The sequence below is a fragment of the Coregonus lavaretus genome, assembly GCF_964263955.1.
Source record: "Coregonus lavaretus genome assembly, chromosome: 9".
Taxonomy (NCBI): Eukaryota; Metazoa; Chordata; class Actinopteri; order Salmoniformes; family Salmonidae; genus Coregonus; species Coregonus lavaretus.
In genome coordinates, this window is record NC_139996.1 from 30624583 (window position 1) to 30636101 (window position 11519).

The following is an 11519-nucleotide window of genomic DNA, read 5'->3' on the forward strand; positions in this document are numbered from 1 at the left end:
TGGGGATGGGGGGGGGGGGATGGGTACAAAACGATTGGAATGTGATACAAAACGAGGCGACAGTGTGCTTTAGGACCATGCGGACGCCTCCGAGTGGTCGGGTAGGCTGTTTGGAGTGTTTATCCGACTGGATAAAAAAGTATTTATATTTATATCCCCCCCACTTCTAAAACCAACGTTGCGCCCCTGTTTTATAGTACTAATTACTTAGGATGAATTCTGATCCTCAAATAATTTAGGAGATGTTTAGTATGCATTAATACAATTAACACAACTTTATTTAAATAATGTACAAGTCACAAACACACACATCTTGCTTTTAACTTAACAAATATTGCAATCATGCACACACATTGCTTTCCCCTTTAACTTATTTTTTATTTGAACACAAGGAAACACTTAAGAGAAAAAGCATACAACTGAATATTAGCACACAAATCGTCTTCTGGGGTTTTCTGCAAAATTTTCTGATACCAGTAAATTCAACATTTAAAGTATCTACAGAATGTGACCATCAATTTATGACATACAACAACATAATATATATTTTTTAGATGACAAAACAAATAAACCAACCAACCAAACAAATTTTACAGTTTGGTTGTCTTCAAACACACTATGCATTGATTTCCCTGAGGCACTGGACATAATTTCCATAAATAACACATCACCAAAGAACCAACCAAGACTATACATATTGTAAGGTACATTCACACTTCACTATGCCCAACCACTTCAATTATAAAGGCTATTAGGGTGGAATACAATATATACTGTATCACAACATTCATCTGATCATAGGGCAAAATGTCAATCTTTTTTAATTCACATAAATCTGTTTTTCACATTGCACAATGAAAACTCTGATGAAGCCACCCATGAAGTCCACAAGTTCAGCATCTAGATGTCCTCGAGCTGAATTTCCATCCATATGTAATGTCTGCCTGCAAGATTAACTTTACTTGAACCAAGATCAATTAATTTATAGGCTTCCTCCTTGGCACATCTTGAGGGAATTGGATATATCCATGATGGAACATTGTTTTTACTGGTATGCTTGGTTATTATGCCTCTATTAAATGAAAAACAATGTTTCCTGTACAAGTCCAAAGACCACTCCACGGGAGTACTATTGTTTGAAGTAATATGCAGATAAGTGTCTTGTGATTTACATCAAGTGTCCCCAATTACATTCAGCCGTGGGCCGATTTTCCTTGAGCGGATGGTCGGGGGGCCGGCACATAGTTATAAATAATTTGTACACTGCAAATTGACTGCAAGAATCCCAAACAGATATAGTATTTGACAAAAACTGAATTATTTCTAACCTTGATTACATAAGGATACGATCACATATGCCTCTCTATTATTGGGAACATATTTCCTACATTAAAATCAATTTGAGCTGATTTCCTGGTGATTTTACAGTTAATGATGTCCAACAAAGAAAATAATGAAAAGGGGGAGGGCAAATAAAATCCCCTGCCAGCCAAATATGCTCACCTATTGGGGAAACCATGATTTACACTATAAGCCCTGTCTGGCTGAATGTGAAAATGTACCCAAATGTGATTTCTTGCAGCACAACAATTAGTTTTTTAAAGTATTAATTGTGAGCCAGCAGATGAAGGTGTGAAGATGAGGGTAAGCAATGTTCTTTAGTAGGATTCATTCTAATCCCTCATATAGTGCTTTCAAGACTGGCCAGACCTGGGTCACCTTCTCCACTGCTGTGAACTGTGAGGTAGTTGCTATAGCGGCAGGTTTTCTTGACCTGTTCCTCCTCTGCCATCTGGCCAGTGATGGAGGTCTGGCCTTGCTGGGTAAGCTGTGTCAGGCGGAAGGGGGAGCGCCTGAAAGAGCCGGTCAGGGTAGTGTTGTTCTCTGACTCACGACTGAACGTGGCTGTGCTCCGACAGTAGCGCTTCAGGCCATGGCGGAAATGGATGGTGAACAGGCCGTAAGTTACTGGGTCCAAACAGGCATTGAAGAGGCCAAAAATAAAGAGCATATGAGTCAAAGAATGGGAGACCGTCTCATCCATATAGTCAGGGAAGAACCAGTACCACAGTCCCAACAGGTAGTAAGGGGTCCAGCAGACGATGAAGGAAGTAACGATAACAATGCTCATCTTCAAAGTCCTCATCCGTGCTTTTGGAATGTTGTTGTGGGAGCGTCGGAGATGTATCTCCTTAGAAGACACTGAAACAAGGCAATAAACACTTGCTCATAATCTTAGCATCTAACACCAAATTTGACAATAAGTCTCAATTACCTTTATCTTTAAGACACATCGCTCTTTGTAACCCCCTCATGAACAATTGTATACTACACCTACCACTACCTCTACCATTATTGCCAATAGAACAGTACAATTGATGGTAAAATATGTCATTTGACCTACTGTTGCCGTGGGTCATGCGGCTGGATATCTCCACCAGGATCCGTGTGTAACAAAAGATCATGATGATCAGTGGCATCAGGAAAAGACAGGCGAAGGTGAACATGTTGTACAGGGTTTCCTGCCAGTGTTGGACAAAGCTCCCGCGGGTAGTGCACTGGGTGAACTTCTCTGGAACCGTGATGGTCACACTGTGGAATATCAGCATCTGTATGACAACACAAAGGAAACGTTAGTCTTTAACCATAAAAACATGTCTAACAATAATTGTATGGCCTGGCTTCAGTGTTACTAGTGTTTCATGCAGCAGAAGCTCGATCCTGCCTAGTCTGCAGTCAATGTAATACAATGATTAACTGCTCATGTCACTGAATTTGCAATGACTTTAGCTGAAAAGAGTTGAATGCTTGAAATGAATTATGAAAAAGTTATAATTGCACGGTAAGGTCTTCTTTTAGTGATCCTAATTTTCTAAGCCTACAGTGAGGGAAAAAAGTATTTGATCCCCGGCTGATTTTGTACATTTGCCCACTGACAAAGAAATGATCAGTCTATAATTTTAATGGTATGTTTATTTGAAAAGTGAGAGACAGAATTACAACAAAAAAATCCAGAAAAACGCATGTCAAAAATGTTATAAATTGAATTGCATTTTAATGAGGGAAATAAGTATTTGACCCCCTCTCAATCAGAAAGATTTCTGGCTCCCAGGTGTCTTTTATATAGGTAACGAGCTGAGATTAGGAGCACACTCTGAAAGGGAGTGCTTCTAATCTCAGCTTGTTACCTGTATAACAGACACCTGTCCACAGAAGCAATCAATCAATCAGATTCCAAACTCTCCACCATGGCCAAGACCAAAGAGCTCTCCAAGGATGTCAGGGACAAGATTGTAGACCTACACAAGGCTGGAATGGGCAGCAAGACCATCGCCAAGCAGCTTGGTGAGAAGGTGACAACAGTTGGTGCGATTATTCACAAATGGAAGAAACACAAAATAACTGTCAATCTCCCTCGGCCTGGGGCTCCCTGCAAGATCTCACCTCGTGGAGTTGCAATGATCATGAGAATGGTGAGGAATCAGCCCAGAACTACGCGGGAGGATCTTGTCAATGATCTCAAGGCAGCTGGGACCATAGTCACCAAGAAAACAATTGGTAACACACTACGCCGTGAAGGACTGAAATCCTGCAGCACCCGCAAGGTCCCCCTGCTCAAGAAAGCACATATACAGGCCCGTCTGAAGTTTGCCAATAAACATCTGAATGATTCAGAGGAGAACTGGGTGAAAGTGTTGTGGTCAGATGAGACCAAAATCGAGCTCTTTGGCATCAACTCAACTCGCCGTGTTTGGAGGAGGAGGAATGCTGCCTATGACCCCAAGAACACCATCCCCATCGTCAAACATGGAGGTGGAAACATTATGCTTTGGGGGTGTTTTTCTGCTAAGGGGACAGGACAACTTCACCGCATCAAAGGGATGATGGACGGGGCCATGTACCGTCAAATCTTGGGTGAGAACCTCCTTCCCTCAGCCAGGGCATTGAAAATGGGTCGTGGATGGGTATTCCAGCATGACAATGACCCAAAACACACGGCCAAGGCAACAAAGGAGTGTCTCAAGAAGAAGCACATTAAAGTCCTGGAGTGGCCTAGCCAGTCTCCAGACCTTTAATACCATAGAAAATCTGTGGAGGGAGCTGAAGGTTCGACTTGCCAAACGTAAGTCTCGAAACCTTAATGACTTGGAGAAGATCTGCAAAGAGGAGTGGGACAAAATCCCTCCTGAGATGTGTGCAAACCTGGTGGCCAACTACAAGAAACGTCTGACCTCTGTGATTGCCAACAAGGGTTTTGCCACCAAGTACTAAGTCATGTTTTGCAGAGGGGTCAAATACTTATTTCCCTCATTAAAATGCAAATCAATTTATAACATTTTTGACATAAAATTATAGACTGATCATGTCTTTGTCAGTGGGTAAACTTACAAAATCAGCAGGGGATCAAATACTTTTTTCCCTCACTGTATGTAGTTGGATGGCTTTTATTTGCAGAGACTCCATAATTACTGTCATAATCAGGAGTCAGTAAATGATGTAGGGCAGGCCCTCCTCACCAGTTATCTATCACATTTAAAGTTGACTCTTAAACCATTGTCATGACTTGCCCTCATGGGCTGAGGTTCAAAGATGCAGGCTAGGCAAAGGTTTGAACACCCCCTTTCCTGGGGGCCAGGTTTATGACCGGTCGTAAATTCCTTGCAGAAACTTTATTTTCCTTGCCATGCAGTATTGGGAGAGGAAATTTCCCTGTGAGACAAAGGAAGTCTTCCCGCCAAGACTCCAACATCCAAAAGGGGATAATGAAACAATATTCCTACTTCAAAGAATGTGGGAAATGGTTGGTGGGGACTTAAAGAACAATTATGTCAAATTCGTTACTATGTTGTGATGTCATTAAAGACGGTGGAACAACATAACTGTATCTCTGGGGGTGTACACTTCCCAGTTATGAGGTTTGCATCTAATTGTTGTTTAAAATGAATGATTAAGTATAATAATACTTTTGTGAAGATAACAATGTGATTTTAGCATTCTAGATGAGATGATTGTTTTCCATATTGATTTGTTCTCAGTCAGTGGCCACACCCAGATGAGCACAAACATGATGGAACGCTCCTTTTAACCCGAGTGCATAAAAAGCCTTGTGAGGAAATTCACCTCAGACCAGGAAGACAACGGCTTAAAATGGGTGACACTCTACAAGATCAGCAGACGTGAAGCTGAAGCTACACGTTACAAAATGGTTAGACCAGAAAGACCAGAAAACGTGAGACGTTAGTCCACACGTTTGAAATGGAGACACTCTGAAACTCTCAACCTCTACATGAGGTGAAGAAGAAGACAATGCACTAGACTTTTTCATTTCAGTCTGCAGCTGGCATGTATAGTATGTATAGGCATTGAATAAGTTCAATACAGGATCCTCTTCAAATTGCTCATGCTCACCTACAAAGCACTCAATGAACTGGTGCCAACATATTGTACCTTACTGACCTCCTGCATCCCTACAATCCCACCTGTTCACTGTGCTCCTCTAACACTGGCCTCCTCACCATCCCTCGCACCAGGCTCTGCTACATGGGAGACCTTGCTTTTAGCAGTGCAGCTCCCCAACTCTGGAACTCCCTCCCTCTTCGATGTCAGAACCTCACAATACATACAGATATTCAAGTCCAAGCTAAAGACACACCTCTTCACACAGGCTTACCCAGATTCTCTGTTGTCTTAGCTTTTATCCTCTGTCTAGTTCACTTCCCTGGTTAGTCTGTCATCATGTTTAGTGTTCTCCACGATTAGTCTGTCATCATGTTTAGTGTTCTCCACGATTAGTCTGTCATCATGTTTAGTATTCTCCACGATTAGTCTGTCATCATGTCTAGTGTTCTCCACGGTTAGTCTGTCATCATGTTTAGTGTTCTCCACGATTAGTCTGTCATCATGTTTAGTGTTCTCCACGGTTAGTCTGTCATCATGTTTAGTGTTCTCCACGATTAGTCTGTCATCATATTTAGTGTTCTCCACGATTAGTCTGTTATCATGTTTAGTGTCCTCCACGATTAGTCTGTCATCATGTCTAGTGTTCTCCACGGTTAGTCTGTCATCATGTTTAGTGTTCTCCACGGTTAGTCTGTCATCATGTTTAGTGTACTTTATATACTTACTTATTTTAATGTGATTGTATTTTTTTTTATCCTGCTGATTATCTTGTGTATGTAAAGTGACTTTGGGTGTCATGAAAAATTAAAATTAAATGTATTATTATTATTATTATTATTATTATTATTATTATTTTAAAGCTGCTGCAAGGTTGTTATGTCATCTGATGTTTTTTTTACTTAAAATGTAACATCCCTGGGGTATACAGGAAGTACAATGGGGAAAAAAAGTATTTAGTCAGCCACCAATTGTGCAAGTTCTCCCACTTAAAAAGATGAGAGAGGCCTGTAATTTTCATCATAGGTACACGTCAACTATGACAGACAAAATGAGAAAAAATTTTTTAATGAATTTATTTGCAAATTATGGTGGAAAATAAGTATTTGGTCAATAACAAAAGTTTCTCAATTCTTTGTTATATACCCTTTGTTGGCAATGACACAGGTCAAACGTTTTCTGTAAGTCTTCACAAGGTTTTCACACACTGTTGCTGGTATTTTGGCCCATTCCTCCATGCAGATCTCCTCTAGAGCAGTGATGTTTTGGGGCTGTCGCTGGGCAACACGGACTTTCAACTCCCTCCAAAGATTTTCTAGGGGGTTGAGATCTGGAGACTGGCTAGGCCACTCCAGGACCTTGAAATGCTTCTTACGAAGCCACTCCTTCGTTGCCCGGGCGGTGTGTTTGGGATCATTGTCATGCTGAAAGACCCAGCCACGTTTCATCTTCAATGCCCTTGCTGATGGAAGGAGGTTTTCACTCAAAATCTCACGATACATGGCCCCATTCATTCTTTCCTTTACACGGATCAGTCGTCCTGGTCCCTTTGCAGAAAAACAGCCCCAAAGCATGATGTTTCCACCCCCATGCTTCACAGTAGGTATGGTGTTCTTTGGATGCAACTCAGCATTCTTTGTCCTCCAAACACGACGAGTTGAGTTTTTACCAAAAAGTTCTATTTTGGTTTCATCTGACCATATGACATTCTCCCAATCCTCTTCTGGATCATCCAAATGCACTCTAGCAAACTTCAGACAGGGCTTGGACATGTACTGGCTTAAGCAGGGGGACACGTCTGGCACGGCAGGATTTGAGTCCCTGGCGGCGTAGTGTGTTACTGGTGGTAGGCTTTGTTACTTTGGTCCCAGCTCTCTGCAGGTCATTCACTAGGTCCCCCCATGTGGTTCTGGGATTTTTGCTCACCGTTCTTGTGATCATTTTGACCCCACGGGGTGAGATCTTGCGTGGAGCCCCAGATCGAGGGAGATTATCAGTGGTCTTGTATGTCTTCCATTTCCTAATAATTGCTCCCACAGTTGATTTCTTCAAACCAAGCTGCTTACCTATTGCAGATTCAGTCTTCCCAGCCTGGTGCAGGTCTACAATTTTGTTTCTGGTGTCCTTTGACAGCTCTTTAGTCTTGGCCATAGTGGAGTTTGGAGTGTGACTGTTTGAGGTTGTGGACAGGTGTCTTTTATACTGATAACAAGTTCAAACAGGTGCCATTAATACAGGTAACGAGTGGAGGACAGAGGAGCCTCTTAAAGAAGAAGTTACAGGTCTGTGAGAGCCAGAAATCTTGCTTGTTTGTAGGTGACCAAATACTTATTTTCCACCATAATTTGCAAATAAATTCATTAAAAATCCTACAATGTGATTTTCTGGAAAAAAAATTCTCAATTTGTCTGTCATAGTTGACGTGTACCTATGATGAAAATTACAGGCCTCTCTCATCTTTTTAAGTGGGAGAACTTGCACAATTGGTGGCTGACTAAATACTTTTTTCCCCCACTGTATATTTAGATCATTGTTGTTGTGTCCTGAGACCAGGCTGAGGAGAGAAAACATGAAACTTCTCTTAACCAGAGACTCACCTGGGGAACAGACAGAATCACACTCATCACCCACGCCACAGACAACATGATCTTGCTTCTCTTCTTGGCCTCATTGATGGCCAGTGGGTTGAGGATAGCAGACTGGCGGTCCAAGCTAATGACCACTGTGACAAAAGCACAGGAGTACATGGCAACAAGTTTCATGAACATCAGCAGCCTACAGGCGACATCTCCTGCCTGCCACTGAACTGTGATATTCCAGACAGCATCAACAGGCATGACGATGAAAGTCACCAGCAGGTCTGCCACAGTCAGGTTAATTATTAATATCCTAACGTGGGACTTGCGCTTGCCGTTGGTATTGGCGGCCCACAGCACAGCAAGGTTACAGACAGCTGACACGGCACACAGAGTGAAAGTAATGATTACTCTGACTTTGGCTGCTGTGGAGAAGGTTGGCAGCTGTAGTGAGTCTCCACTTGCACTCTTATTGCAGATGGGGATGGGTGCTTCACAGCTGGTGTTCTGGGCTTGTTCCGTCATTTGGTGAAACATCATGATCTCATGTGACATTCTCAAGCTATCATTCATATCCCACAGGAACACCAGAGACAATATCTTCTCTGGTTGTTCTCCAGCAATGTGTTCATATGAACAGGTCACCCTATAAGAATAAATGGTTGGAAAAGAGGGATGTTTAGTATGCAGTTTGTGCACTTGTTGTTACATACCGATTGTACATAGTCAGCTTACTAGCAATTATGCTCTGCACAGAAACACAATAATATCCTACAGTTATGGTGGATTAATATATGAAAAAGCAGTACATACTCTACACTGATTTGCATTAAAATACATACCCTCCCAGATCATGTTCAGATGCTATAATAATTTTAAAAAGTGTGGTTAGTGATCTAATACTAATCATCTATGCAAAACACAATGATAATAATGAAAGCAGAACACCATATATATATATACACTGAGTATACCAAATATTACAAACAACTTCCTAATATTGAGTTCTCTCCTTCATCTATACTGATTGAAGTGACATCAATAAGGGATCATAGCTTTCACCTGGATAGTCTATGTCATGGAAAGAGCAGGTGTTGTGTTGTTTTACAGGGTCAGCCATAGTAGTACGGCTTACCTGGAGCAAATTAGCAAATGCCTTGCTCAAGGACACATCGACAGATTTTTAACCTTGTCGGCTTGGGTATTCGAAATAGCGACCTTTCGGTTACTGGCCCAATGCACTAACAGCTAGGCTACCTGCCGCCCACTGTGTGTAACATTCTTATAATGTAGAATCAATGACATTCTAGAAAACGGAATAGGTTGAGTATGTCAGCATCCGCAGGGCTTTCATAGGTTCATTTATTGCAATAACCATTACCTTAGCCTGAGCAGAAAGCATAACTATCTTACCTGGTAAGCAGAAATAGAAATGTCGAACCAATTAACCATAGAACAAACTGGTACATTAGCCTGTGATATTCCGATTTACCTTGAAGTATATATAATGAGCTCTTGGAATCATAGGGGAGTTAGTTGATTGTGTTCTATTTTTCACCCATTTGAAGACTCCCATAATACCAACTTGACTGAAAGAAACTACTAACCTGTTAAAGTGTCGGCAAATTCCCCATCAAAAGCACCTGTTTGTTCCTCGTGAATCGAGCTGCTGCAATATTTTTTTTGACTTATCGCAGTGAAACATTGAAAGGAAAAAAACTTGGTGAGGCAAGAAAATCCGTTTACAGTTCTTTCCCCCCTGAAGTTGTAGCAGATGGTTTAGAAGCGTTCCTTAATTGTTTTCTATAATGCTTTCATAATAGGAGAGAATGGTATAGCTGTCGAACGCCTGCTTAATTTAGTATTGGAGATAACTATTGCGATTATCAGACTTCATCAACGACAATACTGCAATTCTGTGGCTTGTTCTCGGCACCCTTTCCTCAGCTTCTGTATCGAAGCATATTGACCCGTGTGAAGCTAGCCACAATAGGGATTAGCCGCAATAGTGGAATCAAAATAAAAGTCCCCAGTCGAAAGTGATTCAAACGGATACAAAAATGTTGTATCATGCCATATTTGGAATAGATAATGCTAAACAATGTCGGAATGCTTTTATATAAATTCAACAAAAGCAAATAATTACCTAATTTGACTATTGTGCATATTGAGCCCTACAGTGAATGTGTCATAATACACATAAAACCTAGTGGTCAAACACAGAAATGGTTCCAATCATTTTTTCACCATTCATTTTATCTATTGTGGATTTTAGAAACACTTCAAATAAGGGCTGTGTTTCGTGTAAGCTTACCCTGGTGTGACGTTTTGATAACTGTGTAAATCACTCTCGGACAAGGTGACTTTTAGCAATATATTTGGCTCTATTTACTCTCAGATTCAAAAATGCTATTTAGCATCAAAGTAGACATCATGCAAGACTATTTATTTATTTATTTACGTCATTTAGCAGACGCTCTGACTGGGCTGAGCGGGGACTGTGCTTCCGTAGAGGTAGGGCGGCTAGCAGGCCAGAGGTGGATGAACGTAGTGCCCTCGTTTGGGTGTAGGGTCTGATCAGAGCCTGAAGGTAAGGAGGTGCCGTTCCCCTCACAGCTTCGTAGGCAAGCACCATGGTTTTGTAGCAGATGTGAGCTTCAACTGGAAGCCAGTGGAGTGTGCGGAGGAGCGGGGTGACATGAGAGAACTTGGGAAGGTTGAACACCAGACGGGCTGCAGCGTTCTGGATAAGTTGTAGGGGTTTAATGGCACAGGCAGGGAGCCCAGCCAACAGCGAGTGCCAGTAATCCAGACGGGAGATGACAAGTGCCTGGATTAGGACCTGTGCCACTTTCTGTGTAAGGTAGGGTCGTACTCTGCGAATGTTGTACAGGATGAACCTGCAGGATCGGGTCACCGCTTTGATGTTAGCGGAGAACGACAGGGTGTTGTCCAGGGTCACACTAAGGTTCTTTGCACTCTGGGAGGAGAACACAATGGAGTTGTCAACCGTGATGGCGAGATCATGGAGCGGGCAGTCCTTCCCCGGAAGGAAGAGCAGCTCTGTCTTGTCGAGGTTCAGCTTGAGGTGGTGATCCGACATCCACACTGATATGCAGAGATGCGATTCGCCACCTGGTTATCAGAAGGGGGAAAGGAGAAAATTAATTGTGTGTCGTCTGCGTAGCAATGATAGGAGAGACCATGTGAGGATATGACAGAGCCAAGTGACTACAAATCCCTGCAAGCTCCTGCAGGTCATCTCAAGCTGACACCTTTGCTGTCAGCTAGCTAGCTACTAGCTATCTTGATCCGAAACTAAATATATATAGAAAATGGTAATTTACTGTTGCATATTTTATTTAACTAATATTTGTCTTATTTGGTCTTGTGTCTTGTACAGAATACTATCCTAATAGCAGTCAGATATTTATAATGTGCCATGAATACTAGGCTAGTTTTTTTGCAAAGAAGCTATATAGCTACAGTGAAGGAAAAAAGTATTTGATCCCCTGCTGATTTTGTACGTTTGCCCACTGACAAAGA

General features: G+C 41.9%; 1 protein-coding gene across 1 annotated transcript; it reads right to left on the reverse strand.

Moving 5' to 3' along the window:
* Positions 1-1681: 1681 nt before the first annotated feature.
* Positions 1682-8546, reverse strand: LOC311134501 (gonadotropin-releasing hormone II receptor-like; the record flags this gene model as incomplete). The annotated part of the gene is made up of 3 exons (XM_084168199.1): positions 1682-2202; positions 2405-2609; positions 7995-8546. The coding sequence occupies 3 exons, from the start codon at positions 8544-8546 to the stop codon at positions 1682-1684; spliced, it is 1278 nt and encodes a 425-aa protein (XP_084024325.1).
* Positions 8547-11519: the final 2973 nt, after the last annotated feature.